General features: G+C 54.7%; 1 protein-coding gene and 1 long non-coding RNA gene across 4 annotated transcripts in view; one reads left to right on the top strand and one right to left on the bottom strand.

Moving 5' to 3' along the window:
- Positions 1-13634, top strand: part of CORO2B (coronin 2B) — a 128584-nt gene that overhangs the window by 102937 nt on the left and 12013 nt on the right. For all 3 annotated transcript variants that reach the window (XM_082736975.1, XM_082736974.1, XM_082736976.1), the window contains exons 3-5: positions 3138-3254; positions 12434-12583; positions 13234-13398. In XM_082736975.1, the coding sequence (XP_082593101.1) occupies positions 3138-3254; positions 12434-12583; positions 13234-13398 (432 nt within the window). The remainder of the gene's footprint in view (positions 1-3137; positions 3255-12433; positions 12584-13233; positions 13399-13634) is intronic.
- LOC309867869 lies at positions 5214-6841 on the bottom strand. Its single transcript, XR_014313361.1, has 3 exons — positions 6768-6841; positions 6244-6729; positions 5214-6003 (listed from the first exon to the last, which is right to left on the bottom strand). It is a non-coding gene; the product is annotated as an uncharacterized lncRNA (long non-coding RNA).

Raw genomic sequence — 13634 nt, 5'->3', positions numbered from 1 at the left:
TTACTACACACACACACACACACACTTTCCATACCTCTGTGCTCCCAGTATGCTATAGTATAACTTTTTTTAAAAAAAATATTTTATTTATTAATGTGACAGAGATCACAAGTAGGCAGAGAGGCAGGCAGAGAAAGAGGAGGAAGCAGGCTCCCTGCAGAGAAGACAGCCCAATGCGGGGCTCGATCCCAGGACCCTGGGATCATGACCTGAGCCGAAGGCAGAGACTTTAACCCACTGAGCCACCCAGGCACCCCTACAGTATAACTCTTATTTCAATTAATATTCAAGATTTACATTATTACAGCTATGTAAATATTGTACATAAATCATTATCACTGTGATTTACATTTGCTTTCTTATAGAACCTTTTTCCTGGGGTTAATAATTGTGTTTTTTTTATTTACTTGATTTCTCCATAGAACAGTGGTTTTCAGACATTTTTTCTTAGTAGTAGAACTTGTCTTTCAAACAAAATGTTATGTAGAACCTTACAGTATAAAACAGGAAAAGCAGAGCTGCCACATCGAAAGGGGGTTCTTCCCCTGAGGGCTGCCATGTACAGCTAAGTAGGTTGTGCACTGTACAATGGTAGGGGTTACCATTCACATAAGCAACAATGTGATTCAGTCACGACAATCATAACTCCCCACCCTATTGGGGAATGCTTCCATTGTGTAAGGCAAGGTCCGCGGGGGAGGATACATTACATCAGGATCATTCTCGTCTTTAAAAAGACTTATTCCTTCCCCAGTGCAGGGCTCTGACCTCACTCCGTTCTGAATAGGTTCCAGGGATGTTGCTTAACCTGTCCTTCCAGTGCATAACCCACACAGGCTGTGGGCCAGAAGCTGTTGTTAGCTGATGGCCACCTATTGGCTGATTCAGTGCCCCTCAGATATGCCTGGGCTGGGCTGGGAGCCAAAAGTATCATGCACACAGCTTTGCTCAGGGATCACACAGTTCAGCCTTTGGGATTAAATGGAAAGGATGGTGCCATCAGAGAGTGTGTGAGCTGTGGGAGCAGACAAGGCAGGACCTATCTACCCTTGGGAATCAGGGCTGGAGGAGAGGAGTTGGCCCAAAGGACCAGTGGGATTCAAAGAGCTCAGCTTTGAGGGTCACACTTAGGCAGGAACCCCTGATTTGCTTTCAGCTGGGTAACTTTGAGCAAGTGGCTGAAGCTTCCTGGGCCTTAAGTTCTTCAGACCTAAGTCTGAGATGTGCGAGAGTCGAAGAAGGTCATGTGTAACCCTGACAAATGCCATGGGCACATGTGGCTCAGTCTCTGCTCAGAGTCTCATTTAAAGAAAGAGTCCAACAGCCCAAAGGTAACTGTAAAGGTATCATTCTAACTGCTTCCCCCATAGAATGGCAAAGGGGACCCCATTCCTAACTGCTGGTGGTACTCCCCAGCTGTCCTTCGCCTCCATTCTGTAATTTTCCCACAATGCATGGCATCGATGAAACTCCCCTTTGTACACCTCCGATCAATGCTCCCTCCCCCGTTTCTCTGCTTCATCTCTCATGCTCTGTGCTGTTGTCATTTGCTCTTGGGTCTGTTTCTTCTCCACCCATCTCGCCATTGCTGTGTCACAAAAAGTCAGAGGATCTGGAAATGAGTGGCTAGAGATGCGGGCAGGACTTGGGTGGGGAGAGGTTACAGCAGGACACACTCTGAAATCACTCTTGCCACATCGTGCTGGTGAAGCGTAAGGCACATGAAGCAAAGAGGCTTTGCAAAAATTGATCCTCTTCTTCATTAGTCTGTTGAGGGGCCAAAAAGGGGGGTGAGGTATGGCCTGCCTGAGGGACCTCCAATGACCTAACCACCATCAGCCGATAGGCTGTGACTGGGAAAATCCTCCCTCTTTCCTCAGATGCTCCCCAAACCTAGCATTAAAAAAGTCCTGGGGATGGAAACACAGCTTCTGCCTATAATTCTCCTTCCCTTTGTTAAACATGGACCTCCCTTCCTTTTCCCCTCCCCCACATTCTTTGTTTCATCTTTTGTGGAGTTCATCCCTTTGAAGATCACCTTTCAGGTCCTGCACCTAGCACATAGCATATGCCAGGCTTGTGAGGAGCTGGATAGTCAAACAAGAGACAGATTCTGTCCTCAGTTCCTTGCAGACAAATGGAAACAGGCTGCCATTGCACCTGATGGTGTCTGTAATAGAAGGAGGCCTAGAATTCTCTGAGCACACAGAGCAGGAGCTCTTCCCCCTTGAGGAATCAGGGAAGACTTCCTGGAGGAGGTGTTATTATCTAATCTGTATGATAATACTACTACTAACACATACTAAGCATTTACGGTAATGGTAATGATAATCTCCGCACAAAGCATTTTGCTAAGTGTTAGCTCATTCAGTCTTCACCAAAGACAGAGGCTGGTGTTACTCTCCTCATTTCAAAAAATGAGGAAACTGAAGCTCACAGAACTTCACTGACTTTCTCACGGCCACGCAGCTAAAAGGCAGCCGAGCTGTAACTCAAACATAGGCCTGTGTGCCTCCATAGACCATGCTTTGAAACACGCGGCACTGTGTACAGCTGTTTAAGATGCACACTGAACAAGGCTCCATATCTAGCAGCGGCATTGTTCACATCATAAGCAGAGTGACTTATGTGATGGCGTTCAGGTGGACCCAGAGACTCAGGCCTCTTTGCTGACTCCTGGAGCAGCAGGAAGGACATCCTCCCCTGGAGGGCAGGGGGGAGACTATGGACACTGGGGAGAGTACACATGCCCCCATGTCTGGAGATGTAGGCTGCCAGGACTGCTGCCCACTAGGCTTTGGTTGTTCAGGCGAATAAGAGCATCTTTAAGCTTTTTTACTTGAGGAAGGGGTACCTTTTCCTGATTTGCACAAAGAACTCATGTGGACTAACAGCAGACCTGCCTTATCGCTCTGCTGTGTGTCCCCTTCCCCATTACCATTCGGAGTTGGGGAGAACACAGCCACAGAACAATTTGGATCAGCCTGAGGCAAGGATGCAAAGGTGAATAGGACAATGGGAGGTCCTGGGGACCTTCCAGTCCAGTTTAGAAGCCCACAATAAAGGCTCTCCTTTCAGGGTCACCCTAGGACAATCAAACTAATCCTCTTCTATCTCCCTCTCTTTCTCCTTGGCAGACGGGCAGGATTGAACCCAACTACCCCAAGGTCTGTGGTCACCAAGGCAACGTGCTGGACATCAAGTGGAACCCATTCATTGACAACATCATTGCCTCGTGCTCAGAGGACACATCGGTGAGCAGGAGGGGGGATCCCCAACGAGAGTGGACCCCCAGGGGGCTCCTCCCTGCTTTCTCCTGGAGGCCTCCCTTCCTAAACTCCTCTCTTTCTCCTACCTTTGCCCTTCTTCTGTCTTCTTTTCATCTTTCCAGCCAGGCCCAGGATGGGGAGGGAATTAGGGAAAGGACCGAGAGAGTGAATCCATGAATATTTGACAGATCTTGTGCCTTTAGTGTGATATATTTTGGAGGTGTTGATTTTGTAGGTGAGAATTAAAACACGAAGTTTAGGGATGTGATTCAGCGCTCATCTCAAGAGAAGACCTTCCTCCCTGTCCGTGCTTTCCCTCCTGCCCTTCCTGGGCTGGGCAGGATGCCACTGGAGCTTGGGGTTTGGAGGGTGCAGCGGTCGGGGCCGAGAGCAGAGGGGCCCAGCGGGAGAGATGGCAGGTGGGGGAGCGGCCAGTCCTATCTTTGGGGCGCCGGGAGCTCAAGGAGGTGTGTGGTGACCACAGCCAGCTCCGTCTCTGCCTGCCGAGGTGCTGGGCCCCTGTCCCCAGCCATGAGGAAGCAGACACGCTCTCCCTCATACCAAGCTCCTCCACTCTGAGCTGGAGTGTCGTTGGTCCTCACGGCCACTGGCACCCACACGCTGAGGGTCAGGCAAGGCCAGGCTAGAAAGTACAGGAGGGCTGCTGGCCGCCCAGCCCTGCTCTCCCTGCTCCACCAAGCCTCGTCAGGACACCAAACCCCACGGTCCAGGCTAGAAGCCCCTGGCCCTCTCAGCAGGGCAGCCAGCGGGGAAGGAGACGAGCAGCAGGCAGCTCGATGAAGGGAGGGACAGATAAGCCAGGCCTCTCGGAGTCGCTGGCCGCCCAGGCTCCAGGTCGGGTCCAGATCTCTGCCCGACTGAGGGCAAGGCTGGGAGGGTCACTCACCAAGATGGCCCTGCCCCGTTCTCACTCAGCACCTTATTTCACCCGGGAGTGAGTCAGGTGCCTGTTTCTCCAGGGACCCGGCTGATAAACCAGGTGTCCACGCTGTGGGTTCTGGAAAAGTGCCAGGCCCCGGCACCCACCATGCTAGCCGAGCAGCTGTCTTCAGGCCCGTACCCACTGACGGGGGGACGGCAGTGTGCCCTCCCGCGCTCCCGGGGCTGGCCTTCTTCAAACGGATCTCGGCTGTGGGATCTCACGGATCGGGATGAAATCTCAGCTTACCCACTTGCCAGCTGGGTGACCAAGGTGACTCCTCTCTGGGCCTCAGTTTTGCACCTCCGTGTCACAGCAGTGGTGAGATGTGCCAGTGGCAGTGAGGAGTTTCTCCAGAAACACTACCGGTAGAAGGGTAGGATCACACGCCACGTGCTGAAGGTCTGCGCAGACTGAAGTCACTGTGGCCGTGGAGGTCAGATGAGGGCTCGCGCTCGGGGAAGTGGGATTCGTGTTGTGGGGAGGGAATTCGAGAAAGCTGAGCCCTGGGGAAGCAAGGCTGCTGGCAGAGAATGGGTGGAGGGAGGCCAGGGGAGAGGGCACAGGCCTTGGGGGAGGGTCTCAGCCCCCAAGCCTCTGTAACAAAACACCAGGCTGGGGGGGCTTGTAAGCAGCAGGTGTTCACTGTTTCCAGTTCTGGAGGCAGAAGTCTGAGATCAGGAGCCAGCATGGTCAGGGAGGGCCTTGTTTTTGTCTTATGTTCACGTGGCAGCAGGAGGGTGTGGGGTCTCTCTGGAGACTCTCTGGTAAGGGCACTAATCCCGTTCCTGAGGGTTCTACCTCATGACTTTGTCACCTCCCAGACACCCCACCTCCCAATACTCTCACTCCTGCTTAGGGGGCAGGATCTCGACATATGTAGGGGATCAGGGAAGGGGAGCTAATGGGCCAGGGTGGGGGTCACGGCTACCTTTGTGGAGGAGGGCCCCACCACCCTGTGCCCTGAGCCAAACCAGCTCTGGGATGTGGCTCGGCCAAGAGGAGGGCGTTACCTGGGGAGGAGCATGGCTGGCAGGGGTAGGAGATGAAGGGAAAGGACCCCAGGCCTGGGGGCACAGCAGGGAGGGCTGGCCGGGGGCCACAGAGCCAGAGAGAAGGGGATTAAGTCTTTGGTCCGGAAAGGAACCAAGCTGTGGCTCTGGCCGCTGGTCCAGCTGGTCCTTAGGCAGCAGCTCGGAGCCCTGCTTAGCCCTATTAGATCTCATCCGGCCTAGGGGCCAGTGGAGCTAACAGGCCCCCAGGCTGGAGTACCCCTCCTGGAGAAGGTCCTTGAGGCTTGCTGTCCCACGGGAAGGCGAGGCACAGGCAGGGCCGGGACCCCTCAGCTCCTCACCAATGGTCCTGGGTTTCCAGGTAAGGGAACTGAGGCGCAGTTGCGCAGGGCTGGCAGCTTGGGTCCATCCACCACCCAGTATGGACGTCTCTGAGGCTTCTCCGAGCACAGCCCAGCCTGCACACTCACCAAGGGCACACGGCGGGGGCAGGCATCCTCCGCAGGGCCTGGGAGGGGTGGCACAGAAGGGGAAGGAGCCTGCAGCTCCCCAGCTCAGGTGAGGAGGCCTGTCCACACCACCAGCGCTGTTGGGACTGACAACCCTGCTGCCCTCCCCTCAGAGCACCTCAGGGGCAAGCCCCTGAGACGGCCTCCCTCAACCCATGCTGGCCCAAATGGTCAACTTACTGCCCAGCAGACATGATATCCAGAACCAGGCTGAGGTCAGTCAGCAGAACAAAGTGACAGGCACCGTGCTCCTCATGGGGGCTGGGGAGTCGCTGTTGAAGTGGGTGTGGCCCAGGTCTCCGTGTCTCTGCCCACCCCCCACCCCTCCACTGCCCTCTGCCTGGACATTGAATGGAGCCAGCAAGCCCTCCCTGCTCCCCAGCTCCTTTCCCATACCCCCCACCCCTGGAAAACCTCCAGGGAGATCCATGCCCCATGCCCTCCCCTCCTCAGAGCATGAGGAGGGCCTCAGGAGTCTGACCCCATCCGCCCAGGGCTCCAGGGGCACATACCCGGGCCCTTTCCCAGTGGGTTCCTGTCCTGTGGGAAAGGTAGGGGCCATAACTCTCCCTAGCATCTGGCAGAATCCAGTTCTTTCCGCCACTGGGTGATGTCACCTATTGTTGAACGGCTGTGCTTTTTATAGCTTCTGCGGCAGCTAGGGAGGGTGGATGGCAGGCGGCAGGGAAGGCTCTACGGGCTTCCAGCCGCGTGTTCCTAGCCTTCCCAGAGGGCCAGCAGCTGCAGAGAAAGGGAGAAGTTTCTGACATCTAAGGAGAGGGAATGAGTGGTCCCAGAGGGGAGAGGGAGGCAGGCCCTTCTCCCTGGTGGACTGAGCTCAGCAGCTTTTCCTCCACTCTTTATCCAAGGCTGCCCTCCCAGCCCACCCCCACCTCCCAGAGAGCATGCCCCTCCCCAGCGAGCTGGGAGTGGGATGGGGCAGGATGTCAGCCGTGCAGGAAGCAGCCAGAAACCACCCACCACCCTGCCCTTCTCTTCTAGACACACACACACACACACACATACACACACACACACACACACACACACACACACACACACATGCATATGCACACTAGAGAACCGATACTGCTTGGAACTGGAACCATGCCCCTTTCAGAGACGGAAGGACAGTGGCCCCAGAGAGGCTGACAAGGCCTCACCCACAGACCTGGGACTGCGGAGCAAGTAGCAGTGTGCCTCTGTCCTTAAGCAGCTGCTGGGCTCAGGAGTCCATGGATCTGTAGGTTCTGCCACTTCCCAGGCCTGTGACCTTGAACCGGTTTCTCTACCTCTCTGGGCACAGGTTGCCCTCCTGTCAAATGGAGCTCGTATTGGACTTAGCATCAGAGCCGAATGAATACACAATAGTTTGTGTTTCTTGTCTACTGAGAACTCTAGGGCCCCTGGGGAGTCAGCGAGCTGGAGTCAGACACCCGGGGCTCCTTCCACTGCTTTTCAGTCTTTGCTCTTTGAGCCCTGCATAGGTCTTCGGTCACTGGTTTCCAAAAGAAGGACTAAGCTGAATGGTGAACCTCAAAATCCAAGAGAGAAATCCCCCACCCCTTCTAAACCAGGAGTACAGGGGTGAATCCCCGTCTACCCAGCTCACCACCGGCCAGAGTCAGAACTGGCGGGCTCCCTCCAAGTCAGGGGGCTGACTCACTGCCGAGCCGGCTGCTGAGATGATGGCAAGGTTTCTGGGCTTCTAGGTTTCTTCCATTGGTTCCAGTTCCAAAGGGATTTGTCAGGCCCTGTTCCTTGCACGGAAGGCCAAGGTAGGGCTTAGAAGATCCTACCTCTGTATGGAAGAGTCAGCTGTCCAGTGTGATGGCTTGGCAGGTTGTCAGTGCCCCCAGAAAGGTGATATCTAGACACCCCGCGCTGGGGAGATGCTCTCTTTGGGGGGATAGATAAGCAGGAATAACAGGGCCAAGGTGTCAGGTTCAATCCAGGGGAGAAGGGAGGCCTTGGCTGCCTGTCAGGGCCTGGATTTGGACAGAGTTTGTCAGCCTGCAAAGCTCTCACGTTGTTGACCCCTCCCCAAGGGCAGAGACACTTGGTTTTTTAGTTTTTTTTGGGGGGGGGGGTTGGTTGGTTTGTTTTTTAAGATTATTTATTTATTTATTTGTCAGAGAGAGAGCGCGAGCAAGGAGAGAGCGCACACAGGCAGGCAGAGTGGCAGCAGAGGCTGGGGGAGAAGCAGGCTCCCCGCCAAGCAAGGAGCCCGATGCAGGACTCGATCCCAGGACGCTGGGATCATGACCTGGGCCGAAAACAGCCGCCCAGCCAACTGAGCCACCCAGGAGTCCCTGGTTTTGTAGTTTTATTAACTGTTCTTATCGGCCATCTTGCCTTAGTCTTGTCTACGCAGTCTGCTGTCTCCCCCCACGAAACTGTGAGCTGCTTTGCATCTAGTATGTGGGACCCCGGCAGACACGGAGCATATTTTGTTGGATTGACTTTGACCCAGGGACCTGAGAAGGGGCCCTGCTGGTTTGCTAGAGGGAGCGTTTTGCCACAGTTCTCCACCCCTTCCTTCCAGAAATCCCGTTTGTCTGGCCCTATCAAGTTTCCTGTTGAAGCAGCCTCTGAGCAGATCCACAGGGCTCCTCCCACACCCATCCTCTCTTTGCTTCAAACAAATCCCTTGAATACGGAGGGACTGGAATTCCTTTTCCAGCTACTTAGGCCCACTGGGAACTCCAGCTCCTCCTCGGAGTGCCTATGGCCAACTATTTGCTGTAGCAGTATATCATACATCTAACAGTTCTTGGTGAAAATGGCTCTTTGGGCTTCCCGCTGTGGGCCTCTGCTCCCTGAGACTTGGATTCAGTTCAGAGCCTGAACCAGGGCACAGACGCAGCCCGCCCTCCCCAGCCCCTTGGCTTAGCCCTTGGGTTCCTGGGCAGAGCTGTCTTCCTAACGAGTCAGCTTATCTGGCTAGAAAGCCTCCAACTCACAAGGACACGAAGCCCAGTTTAGTTTAACCTACACGCCTCTAAATGGTGGGCATATCTCTGTTGGTTGTCTGGACAAGGAACCAGAGCCTCAGAGAGGTCACCTGGTGTTCCCGGGTCATCCAGCCAGTGAGGGGGCTTAGAGCCTGAGTGGACCCTCACTTCAGTTTCCCTTGTGCCTCTGCCTTCTCCTGGCATGGGGACATTACCCAGGGATGATGTGCCTCAGTTAGCTGGACACTCAGGAATTAGGCTGTTGGGAGGGGAAGGGTTTTTCCTGAGACTTGCCCAAGGCCTCCGTGACCCGGTGGGACACACACACAATGGCTTCCGGCCTCCTCTGCTACCTGCCAGCCTGCTCCACACCCCTCAGGCTAACCCACCTGCACTTTCCCCAAACCCCAGCCCCCACCCCCCACCCCCGCACTCCCCTTCCCCCCGCCCCCGCCCGCCCAGCTCTCTTTTCAAGCTTAAGCCAACATGATATCTTCCAGCCTTGCTTTTCCCGGACCCTCCCACCCTTGACCTCCCCCCACCCCCGGAAGACTGGATTCAAAGCCCCTCCAGCTCTGTGTCCATGGGTTCCCTGCTCAAGAGCGACTCAGCGAGACCCCTGTGGCTAGCAGGAGTCTGGCTCATCGAAAGGAGTGTGGAACGAATCAGGCTCTCCTCTCTGTTTCGGAGATCTTTCTCCAAGTCCGGAGGCCGCTCTCCTGCCTCAGTCAACATTTCGGCACCGACTGCCTCGGTGTTCATGGGTACACACTTGTCAGCTGACCTCAAGCTACAGTAGAAGGTGTTCTCAACCCCAAACGCTTCCACACAGGCCTGTCACTCTGACCCACAAAGTATCATCCTCTAGAGTCCAAAGACTTCTAGAGCTCCCTCCTCGAGTGCCAACAAGGAACATAGAAAATGATGCCGAGTAGTTAGTTCTGGGAAGCAAAGAAATGCAAACCCGGGTAGTGAGATGGCACTCTCAACCTGTTGGGTGGGCAGAAGTCTATTTCTGAAGGCATAGTTGGAGCCGTGGGTAAAGAGGCACTCTCAGACTCTGTTGGCGAAAACTGGGACAGCTTTGGGGACAGTCTCACAGTAACTAGTAAAAAATGAAGCCACTTGGAGGCACACGCCCTACAGGAGTATTGGCACCCAAACTCGTATTACAGGGCTGTTCTGCATAGAGTGACTTGTAAGAGGGACAAAGGACAAAGGCAGATCCTGGGTGTCTGTAAATGGAGAGTGGTTAAGTCATCATGGCAGAGTCAGGCAACAGATGTCCCTCTGGCTTCTCACTAAGAGAAGGTCAATCCAGGGATACCAGGGTGGAAAGATGCTTACTGCCTATTACAGGAGAAAAGCAAGTTCCAGAAGAATACATGTAAACTAACAACTTTCTTTTGGGTAGAAGAGAAAGAAGTGGGGGCAGGGGAGGGTGTGTGCAACGCGGGCGTGTGTCCCCGTGTGCATGTCCTACCAGACCATTGGTCTCCTCTCTTCAGGGGTTATTTTCCTCTACTGCAAGGACTGTTGGTGACTACACAGTCATCTACATGGGTCCCTGTCCCAGCCTCTCCTCCACTTCCAGATCAGACCTCATCTCGGAATGCCATTGTACAGGGCCCGCTGAGGGAAAACCATGGGTCCTGCTGGGTCCCCTCTGTGTCACCTTGCTCCCCCAATCCTCCCCCAGCCACCAGCTCTCTGTGGAGAACTGCAGCAACCACAGGGGACTGCACTGTCAGAAACATGTTTTAAACTGCCCCCTAATTATAAACTTTTTTCTTGACCATGTTTGGTTTTTGGTTGTTTTTTTTTTTAAAGATTTTATTTATTTGACAGACAGAGATCACAAGTAGGCAGAGAGGCAGGCAGAGAGAGAGAGAGAGAGAAGCAGGCTCCCTGCTGAGCAGAAAGCCCAATGCGATGCGGGGCTCGATCCCAGGACCCTGAGATCATGACCTGAACCGAAGGCAGAGGTTTAATCCACTGAGCCATCCAGGTGCCCCATGGCTATGTTTTTTAAATTGAGAAGGGTTCACTGAAGGGTGACCCGAAACTTTGATTGAACTTGCCTTTCTCACCCTGATGCCTCCCGTGTCTCGATGAGCAGAGCTGGGTCCTCGGGGAACACAACAAGAAGGGAAACCACCACAGGAATCGCCTCGGGGGCACCCCCAGTTCCCAGCCATCCCCCCTGTTCCGAGGACTGCTCTTAGAGTTCCACGTTTATTCATAGGCTTCAGAACTATCACCGAACAGCCAATATTGCATAATAACATAACGTATTAAATTGTTCTCCTAATGTTGGTCACTTTAATATTTCTAAATTTTCCGCGTGGTGGTGAACACCTTCATGCACGGAGATTTTTGCTTCTATCGGATTTTCAGAGTGAAATTACCACATCAAGGAATACGACATAAATGTCTTCATGGTTCCTGCTAAAGATTGCCAGATTGCTTCCAAAAGAGTGACTCTGATTTATAATGCTACCAACGCCCATTTCATCCACCAGTTCCAGTACAATCTTGCCAGCACGGGCTCTCCCCCACCCCACCTCCCAGTTGGCTACTTTAGAAAATTATAAATGGTATCTCAAAGCTGTTTTTCTCCTTACTGGCAAGGATGGAGTTCAGATTTTCAAACGATTTGCTTCAAGGATGCCCTGTGCTGTAGAGACGCACGCTCTTTCCTTTCTGGTCAGGGCATAATCAATAGCATTCGTGATGACAATGATTATAGAAAAGATTAGAATTCCTTAGGTCTCACGAGCACTTCACAGCTGACAAGCTTAGGCACCCAGCATCTCATTTTATTCCACCAGGAGGCAAGGCTAGGCAAAGAGGGTTCTTCTCCCATCTGTGGATGAAACAGTTGCAACTAGGCAGAGTACGTTTGGCCCCGGGGAGGTGGAACCCCATGGGGCTGATGTCAGTGATCCGGGAGGTGCTCAAGGATGGCAGAGAGGCTGCGCACTCTCTCTCCGGGGCCGCATGGTCTCTGCTCTCTGCTCCTCCCTGTGTCCCATCTTCCTCTCAACTCATCATCTCTTTCTGCTGCCCCCCCCTTTTTAAGATTTTATTTATTCATTTGGGAGAGCATGAGCAAAGGGGAGAGGCAGAGGGAGGGGCTGTGGGAGAAGCAGACTCCCCACTGAGCATGGAACCCAACTTGGGGCTCCATCCCAGGACCCAGAGATCAGGCCCTGAGCCGGAAGGCAGATGCTTAACTGATTGAGCCCCCAGGTGCCCCTCTCTCTGCTTCTTTTTAAGCTTCCACAAGACTGCCGATCACGGCTGTGTCCAGGCTCTGCCCATCCTCCTAGTACAGGCTCCAAACATCAGATGGTCTCCAGCCCCTGGAGCCTCACCTCTCGGGAGAGACTCTGGGCCTCCCAGCCTCCCAGATGGGTTTTCCTGGGCTCTGGAGTCCTCCTTGGTGAGGAGCAGAGTGAGCGACAGGGCCGTGTGAAACCAACAGAGCTGCTGAGGCTGAGCAGAGCTCTTAGAAGGGCGTGGGAAGGGAAGCAGTCTTAATACAACGCTCACCAAAAGCTGCTTAGTGTGTGCCGGGCACTTCGGAGCTTCCCCTGGGAAGTCAGGCTCTGCCCACCCGACCGACCAGGGAGTGCCCCATGGCGCAGATCTGGAGGAGCCTGGGGTCTGAGGGGGAGGGCCGGCAGGGGCTTCCCCTGGCCTTTGCCCACCCAGTCTCGTCTCGGCTCCCCGTCCCCCTCTGCAGGTGCGGATCTGGGAGATCCCTGAGGGGGGTTTGAAGCGGAACATGACTGAGGCTCTCCTGGAGCTGTACGGGCACAGCCGGCGCGTGGGGCTGGTGGAGTGGCACCCCACCACCAACAACATCCTGTTCAGCGCCGGCTATGACTACAAGGTGAGCAGCCCGGCAGCCACTGTGGCCAGAGCAGCTCAGTGCAGGGTTGAAGGGAGGGGGGCGCTGCTGGCGGGGATCTCTTTAGGAGCCACCTGTAAGGATCACTGTTACTCTCCTGAACGTGTAGACCAACATCGTCCTATCTGTCCCTTCATCCATTCATTCATTCCACAGGGCTGGGCATCTTCGGGGCACCCTGTCCTTCTTGGGGTCCACAGCGGCCACCTGTCTGGCTCCTTTAGCGCTAAGAGATTAGAAGAGAATGCCCACTCCATGCCCAGACCCTCTCCAGAGCCACTTCTTAAATCTAGAAGTGGCTACCGCCCTCTTGGTAGGAAAAAGGAGCAACCAAAGTTGCTGGAGGGAGGAGAATGGCGAGCCCTCAAAAGAGGTGTGCCGACCTCGGGACCCCGGCCAGGGACTTTAATCCTTCTCGCTAGTAGCAGAAACCGAGCTGCTCCCCAGGCTGGGGCTGGGCTCTGCCAAGGGACGGTAGAGGATTTGCCGGATGAGGAGCCTCAGCCTTCGATACAGAGTTTCATGTTCCCGTCCTGCCTCCCAGCACACCCCAACCCCCCATGGGGCGTCTCTCCCAGGACCCTCGGGGGGCAGACCAGGGACAGACGCCTCTGGCATGCCCACCCTCGCAGGTCCTCATCTGGAACCTGGACGTGGGTGAGCCCGTGAAGATGATAGACTGCCACTCGGACGTGATCCTCTGCATGTCCTTCAACACAGACGGCAGTCTGCTCACCACCACGTGCAAGGACAAGAAGCTTCGCGTGATTGAGCCCCGCTCCGGCCGTGTCCTGCAGGTGAAGCCCCACAGTCTTTGAGGGGAAGGGAAGATGTTGGAATCTGGGCCGTGGCTTTCGATCAGACCTAGAGGAAACGGCTGTGCCGGCTCCCCTTCTCCCATGCACCTGCCCTGCACCTCTGTGGACCAGCCCCTGTGTTCTGGGTTCTTCTCAACTCACAGGGACCCTGCCTTGGTCTGGGTGGGGAGGGAGCTCGGTACCCTTTCTCATCCCCAACGTACCCCTCTTCCTAG

This window comes from Mustela nivalis (genome assembly GCF_964662115.1).
Source record: "Mustela nivalis genome assembly, chromosome: 6".
Classification (NCBI taxonomy): Eukaryota; Metazoa; Chordata; class Mammalia; order Carnivora; family Mustelidae; genus Mustela; species Mustela nivalis.
This window is presented reverse-complemented; position numbering and strand designations above follow the sequence as displayed.